This window comes from Harpegnathos saltator, unplaced genomic scaffold (genome assembly GCF_003227715.2).
Source record: "Harpegnathos saltator strain DR-91 unplaced genomic scaffold, Hsal_v8.6 scaffold48, whole genome shotgun sequence".
Classification (NCBI taxonomy): domain Eukaryota; kingdom Metazoa; phylum Arthropoda; class Insecta; order Hymenoptera; family Formicidae; genus Harpegnathos; species Harpegnathos saltator.
Window position 1 is genome coordinate 5,467 of NW_020230293.1, and position 27,684 is coordinate 33,150.

A 27,684-nucleotide genomic window follows, 5' to 3' on the forward strand; every position below is an offset into this window, starting at 1 on the left:
TCCAAGAATTCTCAATACGCCACTGCTCCACGTTTTGAGCTCTCCCCCTCCTGCTTCTCCCGTTCTCGTTCCCTCCTTCGCGTCTCGCTCGCTCGTTCTCTCTCTCTCTCTCTCTCTCTCTCTCTCTCTCTCTCTCTCTCTCTCTCTCTCTCTCTCTCTCTCTCTCTCTCTCTCTCTCTCTCTCTCTCCTCCCCGTCCTCTCCTCCCCTACCGCTATCAATGAACCCCTCTTCTCGCGTAAGCCGGATCCCGAATCGTTGCTGGGACAGTCGCGAGTGTGGCTGCAGCCGTCCCGCAGATACTCCCGGCTCTAGCGAAAACGATCCCCGTGGCGTACGCAGGATGGTGCGAAGGAACAATCAGAGAGGACACGCGGAGGTCCCGAAGGCTCTGCCGGAGCGCGGTCCCGGTAAGTCCCCGCATCGAGCCTCGACAGGGCCGATCGTCGCACGTTGGCGATCGCCGATCCGGGAACATATGGTTGGCAATGCGTAACACGTGGTCCTCGCAGAAGACCTCGCTCAAAGGACGACTTGCTGCGCGACATTCGAGACGCAGGCTCGCCGGCAGAGCATTCCATCTGCCGTTTTCAGCGTCTAATTATGCGGCTCAGGGGGAATCCGAAATTTCGTCGGCATACTTGAATTGTGCTGCACAGACTATTGTATTGTGGTCATCAGATTGGTCAAGCTGTTATGTGCGGCCGGTGCGACGCTCTAAAGCTCGATTCACAGTGCGCTCCCCGCTTCCTACTTATTTTTTTCCGACTTGGGACAGTTTTGCTTCGAGTCAAGGAGAGACGAAGAGAAAGAAGCAAAGAGCGTATTGCGGATCTTCGCGAGACTCCAAAGTACGCCGAATGTCCTCCCCTCTGTTGCGATTTGTTGTTACAACAACGGAGAACCTGCGACAAACATCCCGAGATAGAACGACATTCGGATAAGTATACGAATTGTTCTCGAGGTCGATATATTTAACAACTGGTTTAAACTGCGCACGAAAAACGGACGAACCGGTTATCGGCGGGAGAAAGAGAGAGAAAACCGGTCGACTGTAGCGTGTAGCAATAACAAAAGACATTTGCCACGAGGTAGAGGAGATATATATATATCCCGTGTCCACGTGGCGTCTCGGTCGCCTTCTATTTGCCGCCAATATGTCGTCTGCTTATTTACTCATGTGACATTTATAATAAACCATAAATTGCGTGCAGACGCATCGCGCTATAATTGCGTAAGGTCAAAGGTTAAAGTGTACCGAAGATATATATGAAGGATTGATTAAACCCCCCCCCCCCCACTTCACCACGTCGATGTTTCGCTCGTCGCCGCTCTTATCGAGCCTTATCATAATCGTATCGCTCGTCGCCGCGCGAAATGCTCTCGACGAAATGCCGCAGTCAGCTCATTAAACGCAAATCGCACCGCGAGTTTTCTTCCAAGCGCATATTTGCACAACGCCTATTTTCGAGCGTCGACTCTGCGTAGCTCTCGAAACCGCCTCGCGAATCGATAATACGGCGCGAATCACGCCGGATTATCGCGAGGAGCAAAAGACTCTGCAAAGAAAAAAGAAAGGAACAAAAGGTGGGAAGAAGGAGGTGAGCGAGTCACGCGACGATTATACTCGATGGCGCTAAGAGGCCTCGAATTTGTCGCATTATCGATGCGAGGTTCGTTGACACGGCGAGCTCTCATAAGTATGCTGGATACCCCGCAGAAAGTGACCGCCGGTCGGAAGTCGCGGCAACTATTGATTAATAATCGAAAGGAGTTCCTTGTTGCTAGGTGGGCGTACGAGATCATCCTTAATTACACGCGCGGGAAAAGGAAGACGCTGTGTTGCGTCGGGTAGAATTGGTTTCAATGGCGCTGGGGTCGAAACAAATCTCCTCGTTTTTCACAACAGCAATGCTCAGCAATGTTGAAAGCAATACGCTGAGTTATCAGCGTGACACACACGTGTGACGTAACGACCTCACGTTTCGAACCCGAATCGCTGCTCGAAATTTTCGATTACGCTTGACAGCTTTGCCAGTGACATCGCATGCTTTTCTCTCTTCTTGTATCGTCACGTGAACAGGCCAGGTTTGTTTTACCCAATTTTACACAAAAAGAAAGAGAACGTGGCCTATAATAATTGTCCAAGTAAGCCCTGTTGGCGAGGGACTGTTAAAGTCCCTCGCCGCGCGGGACTTTCGATCGATGACGTCGCGGCGAGGAAACGCGCGCTCGAAATTCCGCCGCGCCATTTCCCAGCGAAAAGATATTTTTGCGCGACAGAATACGTCAGGTCGTCGCTGGAGTGTACTTATAAAATGCTCCGAGTGCTATGCTCCACCGTTGAAAGTCAATCAGAGCCGTTAAATGACGGTGATATGAGGTTGGCCGTACGGAATAATTGCGCATGCGCATGACCAGGCCTCGTATTACAGTCATTTTGCGGCTGTGATTGACTTTCGAGGGAGAAACACAGCGTTCGGAACGTTTTGCAAGTATGCTCTAGCGACCGGAGGTGTCCTTTTGCGCAAATGTCTCTCTATATCTGAAAATGGCACATAGCGATTTTCAGCGTGTCGCCCTTTCTCGCCTCGACGTCATTATCCAATATGGCCGCGACAGGCACACAGTAGCGTCCTCAAAACAATGTGTGATGTGTATTGGTCTCGATAATATCGCTGCTGAATTTGCCGCATTCGTTGTGGCGCGCTCTTGGTCAATTCTATCGGCGCAACAGTATTTTGTCTGCAAAACGATGCGAAAGCAGCATAAAATGATAAAAAAAAGACGTGCGAAAGAATCTGTGAGAAATGTGACGAACAGGAAGGATGACCATTTTATAATACGAACGTAAAAATTGGTATATTTCAACATGGTTGAAATATGTAAAATATTACCTTAATCGTACTTAAAGTCAAAGTAGGATATAAATGTAAGGGAACGCGTGTAATTAACATTTTTGGGTAATGAGCAAGTAATACGACAATCGAGTTATTGTAATTTAAGTCTGGAATGAATTTCTCGTCTTTTCTTTAGGAGACATCAAATGTGTCGTAGGAAATTCTGTTTCTCCCTCCATCTCTCAAAATAATTTGGAAAATATGTAAAACGTATAATGTATTTTTTTCTCTCTTCTCTTTTTTTAAACGACATGGACTCGCAGTTACTTTAATGATCTGTTCGTACTTGCAGTGGCGGCTCTGATATACTGGCGTGATCCCAAGACATCGGGAATAGTGTTTGGCGTGGTCCTGGGTGTGCTCCTGTCGTTGGCCTATTTCAGCCTGATCAGCGTATTCGCTCATCTGTCGCTCTTAGTCCTCGGCGGAACCATTCTTTTCCGTATCTACAAAACCGTTCTCCAAGCTGTGCAGAAGACTTCGGACGGTCACCCGTTCAAGTGAGTACGCAGTTCCGTCAACAGTCAACAGACGCGTACACACCTTGGGAGTTTACTTTGCTGTGACAAAAGCAATTCTTTGGCGAGAAATAAAATGGGAATCCTTACCTAAAACACGCTGGAAAATATTTACGGATGACAGTTGACGTTGCTCGTAGCTTAATTTTCTATTGATGGTTCTGAAAGTATATCTCGTTTCTGGATTTTATTTGACGTTAAAGAAAAGAAGTAAAAGTTCAGATAACGAGTCGAATCGGTTTGATATTGTTCTTTGCCGATGGAGTAAACTCCGTCCTGATAAAATTACACTTGGACTCGAGGGTAAAGTTCTCTCTAATAAAATACTTTTGCATCACAGGGACATTCTCGACTTGGACCTGGCGTTACCGGCTGAGAAGGTGCACGAATTCGCAGACGTCGCGGTCGCACACGCTAACGCTGCCGTTAGTGAATTGCGCAGGCTGTTCCTCGTCGAAGACTTTGTCGATTCCCTCAAGTTCGGCGTCCTTCTGTGGTGTCTCACCTACGTCGGTTCTTGGTTCAATGGCATGACTCTCATCATAATCGGCAAGTACTTTCTCAACTTGGTGTTTTGCTGCGCGCGCGCGCGCGAGCCTTGCGAGCGGTATCGATTTAACACGCGTTACCTTCGCTTCGTTTCAGGCGTGGTCGCTCTCTTCACGCTGCCTAAGATCTATGAGACGAACCAGGAGCAGATCGATCAGAATCTGGCCTTGGTACAGGCGAAAATCAACGAGATTACCGCCAAGTGAGTGAAAGTTTCGCTCGCAGAAAGTAACGCGGCAATGCAACGATGTAACAATGAATAGGAGCCGATTGCGGGTCTACTTTGCAATTTATTTTCAATGTACTGCGCAATATATCGATACGCTTCGGTATACATACTGCAATTAAATGCAAATTAGATCGCGTAATTATCTGTAAGAGTCTCTCATCGTTCCTCATTATTGTATTGTTTATTTATTGTTGTTATTTATTATTTATTATTGATTTCGATTGACGAGCCTTACAGTCATTTTTTACTGAAGCGACAAGTCTGTCCCTAGCAAATGTCTAGAATATTCAGGAGAATATATGTTCAACTTTTCCTGACGTCGAACAAGGTTTCAAAAACAGTCACTTGTCTCTGCAGAGACACGTGTCACTCGTAGACTTCAATTTGACAACTCATTACTTCGCTACTGCGTCTATCCGGCAAGATTATTTTTATCCTGCAAAATTAAATTGACAAAAACGAGAAAGAGAGAGAGAGACGCGTCGTGTTACTTTCTGAAGGCGCCACGTACTTCCTGCCGTCGTGACGTTTCTCGAAAGTCGATTACCCGGTTTGTTTCAGGGTGAAGGCGGCGATCCCCCTCGGTAAGAAAGCTGAGCCGATAAAGGAGGAATAAGGAAGAGTCGTGCGAGACGATAAAGCAGCGGACAGCCGAGACAGCAGCAGAAATAGAAATGACTAAGTTAGAAATGAACGAGACAGAGAAATGCGAAAAGTGCGAGAATAGTGTGAGTTTGAGAGAGAGAGAGAAAGAGAGAGAGAGAGAGAGAGAGAGAGAGAGAGAGAGAGAGAGAGAGAGAGAGAGAGAGGGAGAAAGAGCGCATGCGAAAACAGGACAATTCTACGATCGGGAGAGGGCTCACGTCGTGTGCACACGTTGACCTAGGCCCCGTTGGGTTAGTTGGGTGCGTTGGTGACGGGATAATTGACAGGCGCGCCGGTATCTCCGCGAACTTGGCCGTCGTATTCCGAAGGAAGAAAATATCTGAGTTATCATTTTCCAAGGTAGGTCGACCGGCGAGATTAAACGGTCGCGCGCGCGCGCGCATCGACATTCTAATCGGCAGAGCGATCCTTCATCGAGGATATAAACACCGCGGGAGAGAGAGAGAGAGAGAGAGAGAGAGAGAGAGAGAGAGAGAAAGGGAGAGAGAGAGAGAAAGAAGAGAGAGAGAGAGAGAGAGAGAGAAAGAGAGAGGCAACACTTAGCATTAATTAATCGTTCATTATCACGGTAAACAATGATGGCGTATTTTTAGCCAGCTATATTAACAGTGCAATGTGTGCGGGGCTGCTCTCGAAGAACAGATCAGCCCTTCTCCTCGCCCTCCCCTCTTTTTCGTCAAATGTATTCTTCGACAAATGTGTTTTACGATTATCGCAAACTTCGTGTCTTTACCTTTACCCGATGATGTCCTCTGTTCCTTTACGCAGAGTGAGTGCTTGTATATGTGTGCGTGTGTACGCATGTATGTATGTATGTATGTATGTATGTATGTGCGCATGCACATATGCATGCGCGTGAAAAAGGGAGAGAGAGAGAAGGAACAAGCGAAAGGAAAAGGGTGAATGAGGGAGTATTATGAATGCAACAGTGTTGCACGCGACTTATCGTAATCCCGTCTTCGGAACATCATATTCGATTAAATTGGATGATTGTTCGTGTACCGAAAGAGAATTTACCGACGTACTCGTTTAAGGTATGACGCGACAGTAAGGTAGTGAGAACGGGGGGAGTGGCGGAGGGGGTCTCGTGACGACGCAACGTTCGAACGGGACGACGAGGCGACAAACACAAGAAACGTTCGACGTTTGATCGAAGAGAGATCGTTTCTGCCCTTCAGCGCGAATAGATCTTAAAGTAACTGTCCACTTTTTCCAGCGATTCCCTTCCCCCCGAAGCTCCTCGATGTTTTAAGTTGTTGTTACGTTTGGGAGAGAGTCGAATGAACGCGATTGAACGACCAGTTGAATTATGCGAAGAAAAGAAAACGTATATATTGCATCTGTCTCTTAATGACGTTGACGTTTGCATAATATTATTGCTACTGCATTATTAATTGTAAATGCACCGTTACATACGCACACACGCGTGTACCACGTACATTACCGTCAGAAAGTTCTGGGACACTGGCTCAGATATTAAGTACTTTTATATAATTTATACATATAATACACAAATACACACACACACACACTTATTTGTATAATTTATTAATATTAAAGGAATCGTGAAGCGTAATATTATAAATTATACACACGCGTCATGTCTCTATTTATTACTGTATAAGGTTATGAGGATATGATACATACACACATATATATATATATATATACTGTATAACTTATGAAGAGTGATATGAAGAGTGTGAATTTGTCTGGAAAAATTCGCTTCTCGTTGCTCCGTGTCGCTGAGTTGTTCGACGGTAGTGTATGCACATATGCGTATATACGTACGTTTCTGGCCGCATGTGTATGCGCGCAGACGCGCGCGTGTGTATGTATGTGAGGGAGGGACGGGTTAGTCAAGTCGAATCGAACGATCCTAAACGGTAACGAGGTACGGAACACACTAGACGGTGGACGATGAAGATGCAACTTTATATTATATCGTAATATCTATCTATAGTTATCGAGATCACACGTGTTTTTATCGGGACCGATGGCAAAGTGTTACGAATGTGAATTGTAATACGCGTATTGCTTCTTGACGTTTTCATTATTGCATCTGCATCCGCATGATTAATTTATAAATAAATGATATTAAATAAGATAATCCCTATTCTGTACATGTACACGGTAATTGCTGTTCCCTTTTCTCTCTACCTCCTTTCCCTCCTTTTTTTTTTTTTATAAACTCTTCGTATCTTCTTCCTGACGAATTCTTCAATTTCGACGATTTATTTCTATGATGGCTTTATTACGTAAATTTTCAGTCGATTGGGAAATTGCCGTCTATTACGAAATCCTGAGACGTCCATCACCGAACGAGGAAAGAGTGAAATCGTCAGCTCTCGACGGAATGCAGCGAATGTACGAAAGATCTTGCTGTCCATAATTTTCAATTGACAAATTCCGTATGAAATGGATGATATTCACCGAAATTTGCAGTTTCACAAAAATATCTAATATGCAGTCCATCGGGGGTCGCATACGTATGGAACATTGCAAAACATTGAGGTGATAACAAGTTACAAAGTTGATACATTGCGCTCTAGATTAGATCCAAACATTTATAGTAGACAACTGAAACATGACCGATGTCATTCTTTCTCGATGACTTCGTGACCGCGAAAATTTGCCTGAAATGTCGATGATAAATCTCTTCCTCTGACGTGAGCTCGTGGGAAGGTAAAAATTTTCCAGAATCCCAGGCTCCGCGACAGGCGCGGTGCCCGCTACAGTTTGACATCTGAAATTTCCAAGTATTTTCGCGACATTTACCGAGCAGGATCGACCTCGAGGACCATGATTATCATCACACGCACGTACGCGAGGACGTGACGCGGTAACTTGGATTTGAACTTTTGCCGCCGCGCCTGCTGTCACAATCGCGCTAATCGTTCGTTCGTGCGCGCGCATGCGCGACCTTGGAGCAAGGTGACCATTGCCATCCCGAAGCTGCACGACGCGTATCACTTGCCTTCGAGCCTTCGGAGCGGACTGAGTGCGTCAGAATCGAGTCGGTCGAGTGCTCATTATCGCCGCGACTTGTCTGGAAGTTTCGCGAGTAATCGCGAGCAAACCCCATTGAGAGTAAGGTCACCATGTCGATGACGGACTCCGATCACGAGAAGAGGAAGCAGATCTCAGTGCGCGGCATCGTCGACGTCGAGAATGTAGCGAACTTCAAGAAGACCTTCAACAGGCACCTTCACTATACCCTGGCGAAGGATCGCAATGTCGCCACGACCCGCGATTATTTCTTTGCTCTGGCACACAGCGTCAGGGACAATCTGGTGTCGCGATGGATCCGCACGCAACAGCACTACTACGAGAAGGACCCCAAGGTACCCTTGCACATTTTGTCGCACAGTGCGGTTTTCGAATATGCGGAATCGCCGGCTCCATCCTGGCGAGTTCGAATTGCGATGCCGCGGCCGCGCGAAAGTTCTTGCGAATTCCGCGATTAGCGTGGGATACGCGAAATTAATGTGAACGCATTTCGCGGTTGTAACATCGGAAGCAGGATTACTAGATTTCAAAGTGAACAATCTAGACAGACCTTCTAGAAAGAAGAAAAAAAGTTAGAAAAGGTTATAAATTTGTAAAAATGTTTTTTATTTGAAAAATATGTCGTTGAACTAGAAATATTATTAATGGTCAGTATAAGAAATATCAATAATAATTTGGACCTTCCAAAAAGGGGAAAGAAAATTAGGAGTGTAATTTTGTAACAATGCTTTTTTATTTGACAAACATGTCGATGAATATTATTAATAGTCAATATAAGAAATGATAATAATTCGGACCCTTCAGAAAGAGGAATAAAAATTAGGAGTGTAATTTTGTAAAAATGTTTATTTCAGAAATATATCGATAAACAAGGAATATTATTAATAGTCAATATAAGAAATATCAGTAATAATTTGGACCTCTTAAAAAGAGGGAAGAAAACTAGGAGTGTAAATTTGTAAAAATGTTTTTTATTTGAGAAATATGTCAATGAATGAGGAACATTATTAATAGTCAGTATTAGAAATATCAATAATAATTTGGACTTTTCAAAAAAAGGAAAGAAAATTAGGAATGTAATTTTGTAAATGTGATTTTTGAGATACATGTCTATAAATGAGGAATATTATTAATATTCAACGTATAAACGTATTTAACGTAATATTAATATTCAATGTATAAAGAATATCAATAACAATCTGGTCGGATCTTTCAAGAAGAAGAAAGGAAATTGGAAACATAATTTTATAGAAATGTTTCTTTCTTCTGAGAAATATGTTGTTGAGAATGTGAAATGTTATTAATATTCAGTACAGGGAATATTAATAATATTCAATGGACAAGGAATGCTAATAATATTTCATATTTATTTTGGATATTATTTTTAACATTACTTGGACAGAACATTGCAGGACATTGACGGTAAAAATCTAGTCCAGTCTTTGTCCAGATCGAATCTGAACATTTGACAACGCCGGACAGATGTTCCAAGAAGAAAAGAAAGGAAATTGGATATGTGTAATTTTATAAAAATGTTTTTTTGAGAAATATGTCATTGAATAAGGAGTGTTATTAATATCCAGTATAAGGAATATCAATAATATTCAATGGACAAGGAATGTTGATAATATTTCATATTTATTTTGGACATTCTTTTTAACATTACTCGAACAGCAGGACATTGACGGTAAAATCCAGTCTAGTTTATCCAGTTGGAATTTGACAACATTGTCGCCGAGAGAAATTCAAAGATTGACTCCTGAAGTCACTTTTCTTTCATGTTTGTAATATTAAACAATCAACTTGAACAAACTCGCTGGACTGCTTTGTCTGCTTTGACGGACAACGCAAGCCTTAAAAAAAAATACCCAAAAAATACGCCGATCTCACAATCCTGACTGTCTGCCGATTGTTACTAACTGTTACTGATTAAGAGCGTAAGTCGCAAGCCGTTGAGCAACATGAAGAAAAAGGTGTAGCATGTGATTAGATTCTTGCCGAGTGGCGAAACTTATTGGAGATTTTATCGGGGAATCTGCGAAACACAGAGAGGAAGGAGAGATATCCTCTTATCCTGATTTTTATTCTGATTATATCGCGTTTTGCTCATCCGACATAAATTTCGCAATGTAGGAAGCCATCGGGTAGATTATAGTTCATTAAGAACACACTGACAGATAGTCCGATAAAAATTACTCTCGTTTGACCGGTGCGATTATGCGGCTTACCAATAATAGCGTTACGCACGATCTTTGCACCCGTTTATGCGTTGCGAGAATTTTTAGAAATTCAGATAAAAGTACTTGCGTAAGAACATGCGTTGGTAACAAAATTTTTCCATGGACACATGCGCGCGTCGTCTGTAATAATACAATACGCTCGTACGATATACCGGCAAATAGACTTTAATAAACTGCCGGAGACCAGACTGTACGCTGGTAAATGTATTAAATTATATAGTTACGAGCAACATATAAAAACACCGATAGGTGTTATCAACGTGCAGGAAGCTCGGTATAGCTTCGAAACAATGAGAAGAAAAATCTTGGTAAGGTATAGGAACAATGAGAAAGAAGTACGACGGGTACGCGATATAAAACGTCAAAGCTAACTATGACAAGGGCTCGCTCGGCTTCGCATCGCGACGCGTGCGATTTCTACTACAGCTTCCGTTGTTATTTTAAAAGAGCAAGAGAGGATTCACGTACATATACTTCTCACTCGTGCCCGTCTCCGCACGAGACGCGGGAAACGCTTCGTAAACGGCTTCGTCGTGCAAGATATTTCACTGTCTATTTCGGGGCACATTTCCCGAGTATACAAGTCGCGATGCAGTTACATCACATTTTGACTTTACACTATTATGCGCAAGATTTATTTCGGCTGTTGCACAAGTACTGGCTGCTGTTGTGTGTACGTAGCATTATGCACATAGTCGCGTTTTTGCGAAAAAATGACACGAACGTCTCATGTTTTACGTGCCAGAAAAGCATTGGGAAGGGAAAAATCAAGGCGCAGTAACGATCCCTAACGTTTCTTTGCATAGCTGCGTTTTGTCAGATTTTGTCAATGGACCGAAACGTCCATTCAACTTTGTCTGATCAGTCGTTACTTCGTCCACGCTAACAGAGAGAGAGAGAGAGAGAGAGAGAGCGTTCCAAATGACGTCTCAATCAGCAGACAATATTTTTTTAACGTTTCTCAAATATGTATTTTACATCTTTTTTACATTTTCTCCATTGATTACACAAAAATATTTATTCAACGTTTATTTAATATATGTTTAATTTCTATTTTATATTTAATTAATTACACTAATTATACTTAATTAATTACATTAATTATATTTAATGTATATTTAATATATATTTTACATTCATTCTTCACTTAAAATATTTAAAAAAATATCTGTTTAACGTTCATTTAACGTTTATTTTACATTAATCCTTTATTTAGAGTAATGATTAAGAAAAAATATTTATTTAACATTTATTTAATATTTGTTTAATATCTATTTTACATTAACAGCTCGTTTAAAAATTTTTTTAAATTTATTTTAATTATATTATTTTTAATGTATTGCAATATAAAAAAATTTTTTAGATGTTTTTTTAATGTTTTTAAAAATATTTTTTTAATTATTTTTTCTGATTAGAGTTACACGTCTTCCAGCCAACTTACACTCACAAATTAAGAATAACACACTCGTTATACTTATTATCATCACGATGGATGTAAGAACATGTTTGAACAAACTCCGTTGAAGCTATTCTGCACAAAGAGAGAAACGTCAGGACGTGCTGCGAATAAAAATTATTTCTTGGTTTATACATATATATATATATTTATTTATTTATATTGATGTTTTGCCTTTCGTTGTCCCCCGAGAGAGGTGTAATGTGCAAATTTTTCTCCTTTTTTATTTGCTGTAATTCTACTAGCGCAAATATTCTCTGGGATTCGTCCCACGACCGGACGACTTCCCTCATTAGATCAATCGAGCCTTAAAGCAAAAACATATTCGCTATGTCTACGAGTTATAAGCGTCAGCTGGTCGACCCTGAACGAATTCTCTCTCTCTCTCTCTCTCTCTCTCTCTCTCTCACTGCGAGACGAACATCCGACAGTTTATTTTTATTTGCATGGCCATTGTCTCGCAGTGTAAGGATTTATGCTAATCGATGTCGCAACGCCGGCGAGGATGTGGCGATATTAATTCGGCGTTGCGCTCATATCGTAAAGATCCCAGAAATCCGCACTGCTTGTCGTAACTACGAATCTTCCGTCTCTTTCAGAGGGTGTACTATCTGTCCTTGGAATATTACATGGGAAGGTCGCTGCAGAACACAATGATTAATCTGGGGATACAAGGAGCATGCGACGAGGCGATGTATCAAGTGAGAATTGTGCTTTGCAATGTGCTTCAATTCAAGTTGAAACGCGAGATCTCATTATCTTCATATCTTCAAATAAAATGTTTCACTAGAGTCATCTTGATATAACAGCAATAACAGCTATTTTTGCCTTTTATTTGCGTCTTTTATTGAGTCTTCTCCTAGAGAAGACTGTTCCGCTTTTTTTTTTTTTTCCGGGATCATCTTGGTAACAGCGGCTATTTTTTGCAGATGGGATTGGACATCGAGGAACTGGAGGAGATGGAGGAAGACGCTGGTCTCGGCAACGGAGGCCTAGGTCGTCTAGCCGCTTGCTTCTTGGACAGCATGGCTACGTTGGGATTGGCCGCTTACGGCTACGGAATACGTTACGAGTACGGTATATTTGCTCAGAAGATCAAGCATGGTGAACAGGTAGAAGAACCAGACGACTGGCTGAGGTATGGCAATCCCTGGGAGAAAGCCCGGCCGGAATTTATGTTGCCTGTCAATTTTTACGGCAACGTCATTGATTCTCCCGAGGGAAAGAAGTGGGTGAACACGCAGGTATAGGAAGTTATTTTGTCAGTCATTTTCCACCGAGTGAAATTTCTAGTTGTACTCTATCGATGGTACCCTGAAAAGAAAGAATGATCTTGTGTCAATTCTGCCTCTATACGGTTCTATATAATCGTACGTAATTATACCGTTTATCGTACGAATACAATCAAATAAATGTTTATAATTAATTGAATCGAATCATTTCTTTTCTTTTTCTCTCAACAGTATTTCTTTGTGTGTGTAAACGTACAATTATATATAATTTATATATAGCCATATGTAATATTGTATAATTATTTTTTCCGCGGATTATTCTGCACAAAAACACACGCACACACGCATATATACAGAGTGTCTCAAAAGTCTCTGAACGGTCTCGAAAATAAAGAAATATCTCGAAAATAAGACAGTTTAGATAAAACTGTTTCATACAAAAGTTGTAGAATTTTAAGTGACGCATTATATAGCAATATTAATATGACCTTGAGTGGTGTTATCAAGGTCATGTAAGGATCACTTTGAAATTTTTATAAATGGAAGTTCGAATTTTTATCATACCATCTTTTTCTACTAATTAATTTCAATAATTTTTGACTGTAACTTTTTTTATTCGCCTAATATTTTTTGAGAAAACATAGTTTTTCAGCATTTAGCTTACAATAACTATTTGTCGGAAGGAAAGGTGGTATTAGACTTTTTTGTTCCACTTGGTCTCAGGAATATATTGTCGCAATAGTATCCTAACTTTTGTTAATTTGTTGATCTTTGGAAATTTCAAAATCATCATGTTAACAAAAATTGGGGCACTATTGTATATATTTTTGAGACCAAATAGAGTAAAAGAGTCTAGTACCACTTTTTTCCGACAAATAGTTACCGGAGGTGTTGTAAGTCAAATATTGCAAAAATTACCAAATTTTTCTTAAATATCTCAAAAAGAATTAGGTAAATAAAAAAAATACTTCAGACAGAATTTGTTTAAATTGATTGGTAGAAAAGGATGATATAATAAAAAAATTGGTGTTTCCGTCCAAAAAATTCAAGGTGACCTTCGCATAATCTTGATAACGCTGTTCAACGTCATTGCTACGTGATGCGTCACTTGAAATTCTACAACTTTTGTATGAAACGCTTTTCTCCAAGATGCTTTATTTTCGAGATAGTTTTGAGACTTTTGAGACACTCTACACATATATATACATTTTAAAGGACCCACTCAAATATCTCAGAAACATTACGTTAAATCGAAAAATGCTTAAGACAAAAGTTGTTTGAAGGGGGACATAGAACAGCGATAGTATTTTATTTATAGATGGCGTCACTTTCGAGATATTCACTGATTATCAATTTTCTTAAGTGGAAATCCCAGTCTTTTATTATATCATCTTTTTCTACTAATTAATTTAAACAACTTCTGTCTGAAAAAATTTTTTTATTTGCTTAATATATTTTGAGATATTTAAGGAAAACTTTTCCAACATTTATCTTACGATATCTCACTAACTATTCGTCGAAAGAAAAAATAGTATTAGACTTTTTTACTTTATTTATTATCAAGAATATATTACTATAATAGTGCCCTAACTTTTATTAACTTATCGACCTTTGGAAATTTCAAAATTATTAAATTAATAAAAGTTAGGGCACTATTATAGTAGTATATTCCTGATGAGTAAATAAAGTACAAAAGTTTAATACTATTTTTTCTTTCGACGAATAGTTAGCGAGATATCGTAAGGTAAATGTTGGAAAAGTTACCAAGTTTTCCTTAAATATCTCAAAATATATTGAGCAAATAAAAAAATGTTTCAGACAAAGGTTGTTCAAATTAATTGGTAGAAAAAGATAATATAATAAAAAATTTGGATTTACATTTAAGAAAACTGATAATCAGTAAATATCTCGAAAATGGAGCCATCTATAAACAAAATGTTATCGCTATCCTATGTCCTCTTCAAGCTAAACAACTTTTGTCTTAAACATTTTTCAATTTAACGCAGTATTTCTGAGCTATTTGAGTGGGTCCTTTAAAATGGGACACTCTGTATATATAAACATAATGACTAATTTATATTATATTGTATTATATTATATATTATTTGTAAATTTTATTATTTATTAATTTATATTATATTCTAATAAATACTATTTATTACAGGTTGTATTCGCCATGCCGTACGATAATCCAATCCCCGGCTACAAGAACAACGTTGTTAACACTTTGAGACTCTGGTCCGCAAAGTCGCCGGTGGAGTTTAATCTGAAATTCTGTAAGTATATCTGTTCTCCGGTAAATTTGTGTAGTGCAGCAACAGCTTCTCCACGAAGGCATATTGTCGACCTTTCAGTTAACGACGGTGACTACATACAGGCTGTGATCGACCGTAATCTAGCGGAGAATATCTCCCGAGTTCTCTATCCCAACGATAACTTCTTCGAGGGCAAGGAGCTCCGATTGAAGCAGGAATACTTCATGGTGGCCGCCACGTTGCAGGACATTATCCGGCGATACAAGTCCAGCAAATTCGGCTCGAGGGAGCATCATAGGACGGATTTCACCGCTTTCCCCGATAAAGTGGCGATTCAGCTGAACGACACGCACCCCTCCCTGGCTATTCCCGAGCTGATGAGAATTCTCGTGGACGTGGAGAAACTTTCCTGGGACGAGGTATGGTGTTCTGCCACTTCACTGCTTTTCTACTGATATTATTGGACGCGTCTTCAAGTAAAAAGACCCGTCCGTCGTGAAATCTCACAAATTTCCGTATCCTACACGGGACAGTCGAGACATCTTTCATTTTTCAGGCTTGGGATATCACGACGCGTACATGCGCTTACACAAATCATACTGTTCTGCCGGAAGCGCTGGAGCGATGGCCCACCAGTATGCTGGAGTGCATCTTGCCGAGGCATTTACAGATCATTTATCAGATAAACCACTCGCATCTTGAGAAAGTTGCAGCCAAGTATCCCGGCGACTTAGACCGTCTTCGTCGAATGTCCCTCATCGAGGAGGACGGCGAGAAAAGGGTCAACATGGCACATCTGTCGATTGTCGGCAGTCACGCTATAAACGGAGTTGCTCGTATACATTCTGAAATCCTCAAAGATAGCGTGTACGTTCCGTATCAGATTGCAGTTGTAGCTTTGCTTCCAAGCATATTAATACTGATGTTTTCATACATCACTTTTCGTCGAACCTGCATTAATACTTTCACGCAACTCAGACTTCTATCTACCTCTCTATCTATCTATCTCAGACTTCTTCAGCAAAGAGGAGCTTACAAAACTCGGGGAAATCGATGACAAGCCTAATCTGTCCATTGCGTTTCTTTAGCTTCCGAGACTTTTACGAACTGGCACCGGAGGAGTTCCAGAACAAAACGAACGGCATCACACCGAGGAGATGGCTGCTGCTTTGCAACCCGAGTCTATCTGATATCATCGAAGAAGTAAGTACCCAGCTGTGCACGACGTGACTCGCAGCATTTTCGTTCCATGCTTCAATCATTGCGCATAAAAAAGGTTGAAGATAAGGATTTCAAAAGAAAGAGAAAAAATAACACCCACTTAACACGGTTTATCTCAGAAAATCGGTAACGAATGGACAGTCCACCTGGAGCAGTTGCAGCAACTAAAGAAATGGGCGAAGGATCCCGTGTTCCAACGTAACGTGGTCAAGATCAAGCAGGAGAACAAACTACGACTAGCCCAGATACTGGAGAAAGAGTATGGCGTTCAAATTAATCCAGCGTCTATCTTCGACATTCAGGTGAGGATCAGCGGGAACCCTTCAATGCGACGATGATGTTCGTACACGCGTGTTTTCAGCGGCGTGTACCGCGTGCCGTAACGGAGGGGTTAATAGAAACTTGTTGTGTCGGTAGGTGAAACGCATACACGAATACAAGCGGCAGTTGCTGAATTGCCTGCACGTCATCACCCTGTACAACCGAATAAAAAGGGACCCGTCCGCGCCCTTTGTCCCCAGAACCGTCATGATAGGCGGTAAGGCCGCGCCGGGTTATCACCTGGCGAAAAAGATCATCAAGCTCATCTGCAGCGTCGCCAAGATCATCAACAACGACCCGATCGTCGGCGACAAGCTCAAGCTGATCTTCCTTGAGAATTACCGAGTGACCCTGGCCGAAAAGATCATCCCTGCCGCGGACTTGAGCGAGCAGATTTCGACTGCTGGCACCGAAGCATCTGGCACCGGCAACATGAAGTTTATGGTCAGTAACTTTTGGCAGCGGCGCGAGGCTAGGATTGCGCATTCTCTCGCAGTCAATAAGTCTAGCGTCGTAACTTACGAGTTATCGATAGCTAATATCGACGATAAATCTACTCGTGAAGACAGATCCGCGAACGACCTCGTTACTTCGCGTTATTTGCCTAACATGATCACATTCTTAGTGTGATCTTAATTATTCTTATTGAACAAAATTGGGGAACCTGGAGAGTAAAATTGCACGTTACAGGAAATTTACCCGTAAAAGTAGAGACAAAATCGCAAACGAGCTCGTTACTTCGCAATATCTAGCAAGCACAGTTACCGCAATCTTTATTATTCTGACTACAAGCTGCGACTTGTAAAGAATAAAGGCTCGCGTTATGATCACAGTTGAACGGTGCGTTGACTATCGGCACCTTGGACGGCGCGAACGTAGAAATGGCGGAGGAGATGGGCAACGAGAACATCTTCATATTCGGTATGACGGTGGAGGAAGTGGAGGCGCTGAAGAAAAAGGGTTACAACGCTTACGATTACTACAACAAACTGCCGGAAGCGAAGCAATGCATCGATCAGATCCAAGGGGGATTCTTCAGTCCGAATAATCCCTTCGAATTCCAAGACATCGCAGACGTGCTACTCAAGTGGGACAGGTTCCTGCTTTTGGCCGACTACGACAGCTACGTAAAGACACAAGAACGCGTCAGCCAAGTCTACCAGGTATCGGGTTATTTTTGAAAATTCAAAACAAAAATTCGATTTGAAAATATGTGTTAACTGAATGAAAATTCTCCGGACGGAAATTTTCGAAAGAAATTTTATCTTGAGAATTTGCATTCAGTTGACGATTAAAAGAAGCGACAAATAAATCGCTGGTGCGACTCTACGATCCGAGAGATCATGTTCGTTATTTTCAAAGGGGAATTTTCAATAATTCTATCGTTTGAACAATTGTACTTTTGCGACGAATTTTGCCGTGTTGTAAAGTCTGCGCAACATCTGACCTGATTGTTTCAGGACGAGAGCAAGTGGGTGGAAATGGCGATTCACAACATAGCATCGTCGGGGAAATTCTCGTCGGATCGCACAATCGCGGAGTATTCGCGCGAGATCTGGGGCGTCGAGCCGAGCTGGAACAAACTTCCGGACCCGCATGAGCCTCGCGACATTTAAACGCATCGACGTGAATACTTTTTCATAATGCGTTCCGATGCACGTTCGTTTCCTTCCGCGATTAATTCTGTCCAGCCGTAACAGGCGACAACGAACTTTAGGCTAATAACTGATCGGTCGCGCAAAAGCACTAAGATGTGTTCCTTTTCACTGAACTGGGTTGTACTTTTTTGCTTTTAGAGTAAAATGTGTATCTATCCTAGCGTTCTTCTTCTATTTCTTCTTGTAATACAAGAACCAAGAAGTCTACCGATCATTTTCCATGCATCACTTCATGTTAAAAGATTGATTCAGATACAATGTACAGTTACAGAGTTTAAAAATTAAATATACTAATTCTCTAAAATTTTTTATAAAACAATGGTTCTGTACTACGTTCCGATTCTGAGGCCAAATGGTCTTCAACAAAGCATTGAGGGGAAAAGGAATGTAAAGTTCCAGTACATCGCTAGTTCAGTCGAAACGAACAAACTTATGAAACTGTATCGTGTGTAAAGACACATAATCTGACTATCTATACTTTATGAATATATATATATACATATATATGTATATGTATATTTTTCAGAAATGCTAAATCTTTAATGACGAACACTCGTGCTTGTTTAAATGTGTCGCGTATCTTTCGATATAAATGTTAGAATTAGTCTTCCGTTTTTAAAGGTGTCTACACGTCATATAGACTCACAGTCTCCCTACGACGTGTCTTCCGTGCGATCATGTGAGTATCTACTTGAAACAGTCATCTAGTCTTAATGGTGTTTGATATACTTTCAAGGTTGACACGCGACACTGCAGTACGAAATTTGCTCGCGTTTTACACTCGTTTCTGTCAACTATTTCTATCGGTTAAACGTTAGCCTGATTTTAACCCCTGTTCAGACAAAGATTTGAACTCAAAAGAAAAATTATCATTAGAGGGACAAATATTAATCCCACTCGATTGTGTAGAAATATATTTTGCAATTTCCTCCGTTTTAACATTGTTCGCACAATTTAAGTCGTTATTTAAGTCTCAAGCTGAATAATTTTACTGTTTTAATGATTAATTTCAATAATTAACGAAATAAAGACCGCAGTTGTGAGTCACATAAGAGCGTATCATAGCATATTCCCGTACATTATTCGTGAACATAATATTTCTATCGAAATTAACAGACAGTGATAAAGGATACACGGCGTCTTGGAACGAATGCAAGCAGTTCACAACGCTAATCGTTGCAATTGGTCGATAGTCACCTCGTAGTAAAATTGAGTAAAATTGTTAGAACTTATTTAGTGACATAAGTAATTTATATTAACTGCATCGAGCAAATTTCATATCATGTAACATCTTCATCGACCGTGCGTCATTTACTTGTGAGATCCATTTATGAAGCAGTCAGTACATCCTTCGGGTGCGAAAAACTTTCGATTATGCGACAAATACGAGACGTCTGTTGTGAGCAGGGAAATATTATTACACAAACGTCTTTATATTACGAGGCCAACGAGTTGTGCTTATTTTTATCGAGAAGATGTCTGAGGTTATATATTACGTGATTGCGTAGTGCTTGTATGCTACACAAGTGGTTATACAATGTTCAGAGATATATCGTATATCATATAATATATATATTGTATATCGCCAAGAATATTTTAATCTGTTGGAAATAAAAACTATTGTGAGTGTTCTCCAAGATGTTGCTTAAGAGACAAGATATTTCGAAACAACTTTTACCCCTGCAACTTTGATATAAGTTTTCATAAAATTCACTTTGTCGTTTGACCCGGCTGGTACTAACAATTTAATATTGTCAATCATATCAATAATCCACAGCATACGAATCTAGAAGTGTGAAGTATCGAAAATCTGCAATTGAAATTGTCAAATAACGATACTTTGACGATCGCACTTATTTCTCTAGAAAATTTTTAATTGTGTCCAAAAGTTCACTTTGACATTTTGTTTTTAAAAGAAACATCCTCTAGAGCTTCTATTTTCTCGCAGCGGTCATCCTAATAACGTTATTAGGATGACGAGTACTCGTAATCGTCATTATAAATTATGATGTCAGAAACGAAGAAATATACTCCAAAAATTCTTGCGAAAAAAGCTGTTGAAACAAAAAATATATCCATAAAATCTAATTGGTCGAGCAAATCTATAAATTAGTGCAAATATTTTCCTTTTGCTCTAAGAAATAAGTATCTAGTAAGTAGTAAAATCTATGTGACAGAATTGAAATAAGAAGGTAAGTTGCATGCACAATAATGTATGATCTGCATTGCAGTATAAAACGACCCCGAAAACATACATAAGGAAATGCTATTCCAACCTTATATAATATGTTTCTCTACATAAAATACAGTTGCAAAGTAAGGTTAATATTTTAGGACTTTTGGGCGTTAATGGGTTAATGGGTAAATGCACAGGATTGGGATATGGCTTTTAAGGATTGTAAGGATCTTTTTTGAATACAACATATTGAAATGTTTTCAAATAATTACACGCAACTGCTTAAGTAAAACTGCTTAAGTAAAAAGATTCGCTTTTCAGTGGGAATCCAGCATATTTGCGACATCTTCCATCAAGTAACTAGAATATATTAGATACTTTTTATGATTATAAATACCTAAATTATTAATACATATTACATTGTTATATTTATTGTCAATTGAGGGTGGATAGCCTATATTTAACATAATACATTATTTATTTCATTGCTGTAACAAATAATTAATTTTATAATATTTGTGACAAGAGATTTTTTAAAAGGGGAGATTAATTAACAATTTACTGAATTTATAATTTAAATATTTTTATTCAGCTACAATTTATTATAAATAATGGATGAAAATATATACTACAATACATCAGTAATTACTAGCTAATATAACGTACGATTTGCGTAATGACCTGCTAAATAAATCAAAAACGCCAAAAAGATATAACAATGTGTATGATATTCATTCACGATGTATATATAATATAATATACTACACATATAAATGTATAAATACCTAAATGTACAAACAAAATTTATATACGTATATTACAAATAAATATTAAATCATATAAATTTTGTGTTGTAAGTATGTGTTCTGTAAGTATTGTTATTATTATATATAATAGTATCTTTTGACATAAAACACATAATAAAAATAAAATTGATATAAAAGTTGCATAATATAAATATGGGCACGCTAAGTTTTTAAATATTACTTGCATGTCTACACGATAATATAATCACATATATGCTAACCAAGTGAATTCTTCAGAAATTCTAATTTGTTATTTATTGTTTTTAATATTAACACAAACTAATTAATTTTTAATTAAAATATAACTTTTCATATAGTCAAATTATCATGATATCGAATCACAGTTTATCTTTGGAAAGATTTTGTTAAAATGAATTAAAATTTTAAAATATTGTCCAAATACTTTGTTACATACTTTGTCAAAAATTTATATCGTTTCTTCAATATATCCTGACGTACATCAGATTTGAAATTGAACGCCAAGTTTAATTCATTATTTTGTTAATAATTTTGCAATGAAATTTTTAGAAACTTTCACAAGTCATTTTGTAATAATATATATGAATACTGTTAGTCAATTGTGTAAATATAATATATTTCCCTCTTTGCAACAAATTTAATGACCAGTAATAATTTATATATTAATCAATTTAGTAATTAATAATCTACACTAATTATTAACGGTTACTAAAGATTAACAATTATTAAAGAATATCTTAGAGAAGAAATATATTTAATTTTTGACGTATTTGATACGGCAATCAAACATACTTTAAGTGAAGTGTATTTTTTTATACATCATACCTTCATAATTTCTCGAGTATATGCATACTTGTCGTCTCTAATCTTGATTTTTATTTTATATATAGCTGCGTACGTGATGCCTCTGCTGACTAACTAATTGAATTAAGCGTGCACTTAAGGGAAATCTCCTATATATAAATAATAATTCATCGCCATTAGTAACTTATATGTATATATATATATATATATATATATATATAGTGATAGAAATTTACATATATACAGGATATCCAGGATATACAGGATATAGGATATATTTTCCAATAATCCTATTTCCAGTTTAGACTGGAATAATAATGCCACTCTTTATATAACAAAATACGAAACATCCTGTATATTATTATACAGATGTCTAGATTTCGATGTTTACGAGAGCTCGTGTGCAGGTATAATTCATTAAATTAGATATAAAAAATCTCTGCCAGGATATTGTCAATATGTTTGAGTTATTTTGGATGCGATCTTCTCTGTAAAGATCTTTCTACTGCTTTCCATACGCTCATTCGATGATATCGTTAAAAAATATCTTATTAAACATTGTGAATCTCGCAAAATATTAAAGGGATAATTAAATGGAAAAATATTAAAGGGAAATATTAAAGGAATTTTCTGAGTTATATACAGGGTGGCCAATTTTAAATGCTCATCTGCGGTAGAATGAGCTCTGTGGACACGAAAATGACTGACACGTTAACTGAATTTTTGTGAATAGATCAAATATGTCAACTGAATGTATACAAATTTATAAAATTATAGAACATACGTAAATGCAAATATTGTGAAAGACACATACTCACATCCAAACACATAGCTCATATATAATATACACGAAAATGATCAAAATCTTCAATAATATCAGTTTTAAATGCATATCGTAAATACGTTTCCAGTATTCATATTCCAGTGCCCAGATGGCATGACTTCTATATTTATACATTTTGAAAGAGCAGAATATATCAATTGTTATCAGTAATATCGATATCAGAGATATCGAAGGTTAAAGTTTTCCAAACTTTCTCCGTCGATATCCATCCTTCATCCGTCGATATCTCCGCTTCTACTGGGAGTAGAGGGTCGTCCATGTAGTCCAAAATGTAGGGTTTTGAAAGGGCTTTAATTTGGTACCTGTCCGAAGCCTGTATCTCTAACCGTTTAGGAGATATCGAAGGTTAAAGTTTTCCAACCTTTCTCCGTCGATATCCAGTCTTCATCCGTCGATATCTCCGCTTCTACTGGGAGTAGAGAGTCGTCCATGTAGTGCAAAATGTAGGGTTTTGAAAGGGCTTTAATTTGGTACCTGTCCGAAGCCTGTATCTCTAACCGTTTAGGAGATATCGAAGGTTAAAGTTTTCCAACCTTTCTCCGTCGATATCCAGTCTTCATCCGTCGATATCTCCGCTTCTACTGGGAGTAGAGAGTCGTCCATGTAGTCCAAAATGTAGGATTTTGAAAGGGCTTTAATTTGGTACCTGTCCGAAGCCTGTATCTCTAACCGTTTAGGAGATATCGAAGGTTAAAGTTTTCTAACCTTTCTCCGTCGATATCCAGCCTTCATCCGTCGATATCTCCGCTTCTATTGGGAGTAGAGGGTCGTCATTGTAGTCCAAAATGTAGGGTTTTGAAAGGGCTTTAATTTGGTACCTGTCCGAAGCCTGTATCTCTAACCGTTTAGGAGATATCGAAGGTTAAAGTTTTCGAACCTTTCTCCGTCGATATCCAGCCTTCATTCGTCGATATCTCCGTTTCTATTGGGAGTAGAGGGTCGTCCATGTAGTCCAAAATGTAGGGTTTTGAAAGGGCTTTAATTTGGTACCTGTCCGAAGCCTGTATCTCTAACCGTTTAGGAGATATCGAAGGTTAAAGTTTTCTAACCTTTCTCCGTCGATATCCAGCCTTCATCCGTCGATATCTCCGCTTCTATTGGGAGTAGAGGGTCGTCATTGTAGTCCAAAATGTAGGGTTTTGAAAGGGCTTTAATTTGGTACCTGTCCGAAGCCTGTATCTCTAACCGTTTAGGAGATATCGAAGGGTTAAGTTTTCTAACCTTTCTCCGTCGATATCCAGCCTTCATCCGTCGATATCTCCGCTTCTATTGGGAGTAGAGGGTCGTCATTGTAGTCCAAAATGTAGGGTTTTGAAAGGGCTTTAATTTGGTACCTGTCCGAAGCCTGTATCTCTAACCGTTTAGGAGATATCGAAGGTTAAAGTTTTCTAACCTTTCTCCGTCGATATCCAGCCTTCATCCGTCGATATCTCCGCTTCTATTGGGAGTAGAGGGTCGTCATTGTAGTCCAAAATGTAGGGTTTTGAAAGGGCTTTAATTTGGTACCTGTCCGACGCCTGTATCTCTAACCGTTTAGGAGATATCGAAGGTTAAAGTTTTCGAACCTTTCTCCGTCGATATCCAGCCTTCATCCGTCGATATCTCCGCTTCTATTGGGAGTAGAGGGTCGTCATTGTAGTCCAAAATGTAGGGTTTTGAAAGGGCTTTAATTTGGTACCTGTCCGAAGCCTGTATCTCTAACCGTTTAGGAGATATCGAAGGTTAAAGTTGTCTAACCTTTCTCCGTCGATATCCAGCCTTCATCCGTCGATATCTCCGCTTCTATTGGGAGTAGAGGGTCGTCATTGTAGTCCAAAATGTAGGGTTTTGAAAGGGCTTTAATTTGGTACCTGTCCGAAGCCTGTATCTCTAACCGTTTAGGAGATATCGAAGGTTAAAGTTTTCTAACCTTTCTCCGTCGATATCCAGCCTTCATCCGTCGATATCTCCGCTTCTATTGGGAGTAGAGGGTCGTCATTGTAGTCCAAAATGTAGGGTTTTGAAAGGGCTTTAATTTGGTACCTGTCCGAAGCCTGTATCTCTAACCGTTTAGGAGATATCGAAGGTTAAAGTTTTCTAACCTTTCTCCGTCGATATCCAGCCTTCATCCGTCGATATCTCCGCTTCTATTGGGAGTAGAGGGTCGTCATTGTAGTCCAAAATGTAGGGTTTTGAAAGGGCTTTAATTTGGTACCTGTCCGAAGCCTGTATCTCTAACCGTTTAGGAGATATCGAAGGTTAAAGTTTTCTAACCTTTCTCCGTCGATATCCAGCCTTCATCCGTCGATATCTCCGCTTCTATTGGGAGTAGAGGGTCGTCATTGTAGTCCAAAATGTAGGGTTTTGAAAGGGCTTTAATTTGGTACCTGTCCCGAAGCCTGTATCTCTAACCGTTTAGGAGATATCGAAGGTTAAAGTTTTCTAACCTTTCTCCGTCGATATCCAGCCTTCATCCGTCGATATCTCCGCTTCTATTGGGAGTAGAGGGTCGTCATTGTAGTCCAAAATGTAGGGTTTTGAAAGGGCTTTAATTTGGTACCTGTCCGAAGCCTGTATCTCTAACCGTTTAGGAGATATCGAAGGTTAAAGTTTTCTAACCTTTCTCCGTCGATATCCAGCCTTCATTCGTCGATATCTCCGCTTCTATTGGGAGTAGAGGGTCGCCATTGTAGTCCAAAATGTAGGGTTTTTGAAAGGGCTTTAATTTGGTACCTGTCCGAAGCCTGTATCTCTAACCGTTTAGGAGATATCGAAGGTTAAAGTTTTCTAACCTTTCTCCGTCGATATCCAGCCTTCATCCGTCGATATCTCCGCTTCTATTGGGAGTAGAGGGTCGTCATTGTAGTCCAAAATGTAGGGTTTTGAAAGGGCTTTAATTTGGTACCTGTCCGAAGCCTGTATCTCTAACCGTTTAGGAGATATCGAAGGTTAAAGTTTTCTAACCTTTCTCCGTCGATATCCAGCCTTCATCCGTCGATATCTCCGCTTCTATTGGGAGTAGAGGGTCGTCATTGTAGTCCAAAATGTAGGGTTTTGAAAGGGCTTTAATTTGGTACCTGTCCGAAGCCTGTATCTCTAACCGTTTAGGAGATATCGAAGGTTAAAGTTTTCTAACCTTTCTCCGTCGATATCCAGCCTTCATCCGTCGATATCTCCGCTTCTATTGGGAGTAGAGGGTCGTCATTGTAGTCCAAAATGTAGGGTTTTGAAAGGGCTTTAATTTGGTACCTGTCCGAAGCCTGTATCTCTAACCGTTTAGGAGATATCGAAGGTTAAAGTTTTCTAACCTTTTCTCCGTCGATATCCAGCCTTCATCCGTCGATATCTCCGCTTCTATTGGGAGTAGAGGGTCGCCATTGTAGTCCAAAATGTAGGGTTTTGAAAGGGCTTTAATTTGGTACCTGTCCGAAGCCTGTATCTCTAACCGTTTAGGAGATATCGAAGGTTAAAGTTTTCTAACCTTTCTCCGTCGATATCCAGCCTTCATCCGTCGATATCTCCGCTTCTATTGGGAGTAGAGGGTCGTCATTGTAGTCCCAAAATGTAGGGTTTTGAAAGGGCTTTAATTTGGTACCTGTCCGAAGCCTGTATCTCTAACCGTTTAGGAGATATCGAAGGTTAAAGTTTTCTAACCTTCTCCGTCGATATCCAGCCTTCATCCGTCGATATCTCCGCTTCTATTGGGAGTAGAGGGTCGTCATTGGTAGTCCAAAATGTAGGGTTTTGAAAGGGCTTTAATTTGGTACCTGTCCGAAGCCTGTATCTCTAACCGTTTAGGAGATATCGAAGGTTAAAGTTTTCTAACCTTTCTCCGTCGATATCCAGCCTTCATCCGTCGATATCTCCGCTTCTATTGGGAGTAGAGGGTCGTCATTGTAGTCCAAAATGTAGGGTTTTGAAAGGGCTTTAATTTGGTACCTGTCCGAAGCCTGTATCTCTAACCGTTTAGGAGATATCGAAGGTTAAAGTTTTCTAACCTTTCTCCGTCGATATCCAGCCTTCATCCGTCGATATCTCCGCTTCTATTGGGAGTAGAGGGTCGTCATTGTAGTCCAAAATGTAGGGTTTTGAAAGGGCTTTAATTTGGTACCTGTCCGAAGCCTGTATCTCTAACCGTTTAGGAGATATCGAAGGTTAAAGTTTTCTAACCTTTCTCCGTCGATATCCAGCCTTCATCCGTCGATATCTCCGCTTCTATTGGGAGTAGAGGGTCGTCATTGTAGTCCAAAATGTAGGGTTTTGAAAGGGCTTTAATTTGGTACCTGTCCGAAGCCTGTATCTCTAACCGTTTAGGAGATATCGAAGGTTAAAGTTTTCTAACCTTTCTCCGTCGATATCCAGCCTTCATCCGTCGATATCTCCGCTTCTATTGGGAGTAGAGGGTCGTCATTGTAGTCCAAAATGTAGGGTTTTGAAAGGGCTTTAATTTGGTACCTGTCCGAAGCCTGTATCTCTAACCGTTTAGGAGATATCGAAGGTTAAAGTTTTCTAACCTTTCTCCGTCGATATCCAGCCTTCATCCGTCGATATCTCCGCTTCTATTGGGAGTAGAGGGTCGTCATTGTAGTCCAAAATGTAGGGTTTTGAAAGGGCTTTAATTTGGTACCTGTCCGAAGCCTGTATCTCTAACCGTTTAGGAGATATCGAAGGTTAAAGTTTTCTAACCTTTCTCCGTCGATATCCAGCCTTCATCCGTCGATATCTCCGCTTCTATTGGGAGTAGAGGGTCGTCATTGTAGTCCAAAATGTAGGGTTTTGAAAGGGCTTTAATTTGGTACCTGTCCGAAGCCTGTATCTCTAACCGTTTAGGAGATATCGAAGG

At 39.8% G+C, this 27,684-nt stretch overlaps 2 protein-coding genes across 2 annotated transcripts; both read left to right on the forward strand.

Moving 5' to 3' along the window:
- Window positions 1-251: 251 nt before the first annotated feature.
- Window positions 252-6,808, forward strand: LOC105187393 (reticulon-1-A). Its single transcript, XM_019843283.2, has 5 exons — window positions 252-409; window positions 3,192-3,399; window positions 3,758-3,966; window positions 4,063-4,168; window positions 4,757-6,808. The coding sequence occupies exons 1-5, from the start codon at window positions 343-345 to the stop codon at window positions 4,809-4,811; spliced, it is 645 nt and encodes a 214-aa protein (XP_019698842.2). The 5' UTR covers window positions 252-342; the 3' UTR covers window positions 4,812-6,808.
- A 1,154-nt stretch (window positions 6,809-7,962) lies between these two features.
- Window positions 7,963-19,892, forward strand: Glyp (glycogen phosphorylase). Its single transcript, XM_011148169.2, has 11 exons — window positions 7,963-8,205; window positions 12,166-12,267; window positions 12,496-12,810; window positions 14,963-15,074; window positions 15,153-15,472; window positions 15,610-15,920; window positions 16,142-16,256; window positions 16,394-16,576; window positions 16,692-17,039; window positions 17,429-17,758; window positions 18,056-19,892. Exons 1-11 carry the CDS (start codon window positions 7,963-7,965, stop codon window positions 18,209-18,211), a joined length of 2,535 nt encoding a protein of 844 aa, XP_011146471.1. The 3' UTR covers window positions 18,212-19,892.
- The last annotated feature ends 7,792 nt before the right edge of the window (window positions 19,893-27,684 follow it).

Excerpts from the sequence above, each read along its gene's own strand:
- Glyp (XM_011148169.2), top strand. The coding sequence starts at position 7,963 with ATGTCGATGACGGACTCCGATCACGAGAAGAGGAAGCAGATCTCAGTG. Across the intron at positions 16,257-16,393 it reads TATCTGATATCATCGAAGAA|AAAATCGGTAACGAATGGAC; the intron begins GTAAGTACCCAG and ends GGTTTATCTCAG. Across the intron at positions 17,040-17,428 it reads CCGGCAACATGAAGTTTATG|TTGAACGGTGCGTTGACTAT; the intron begins GTCAGTAACTTT and ends TTATGATCACAG.
- LOC105187393 (XM_019843283.2), top strand. The coding sequence starts at position 343 with ATGGTGCGAAGGAACAATCAGAGAGGACACGCGGAGGTCCCGAAGGCT. Across the intron at positions 410-3,191 it reads TCTGCCGGAGCGCGGTCCCG|TGGCGGCTCTGATATACTGG; the intron begins GTAAGTCCCCGC and ends TCGTACTTGCAG. Across the intron at positions 3,967-4,062 it reads CATGACTCTCATCATAATCG|GCGTGGTCGCTCTCTTCACG; the intron begins GCAAGTACTTTC and ends GCTTCGTTTCAG.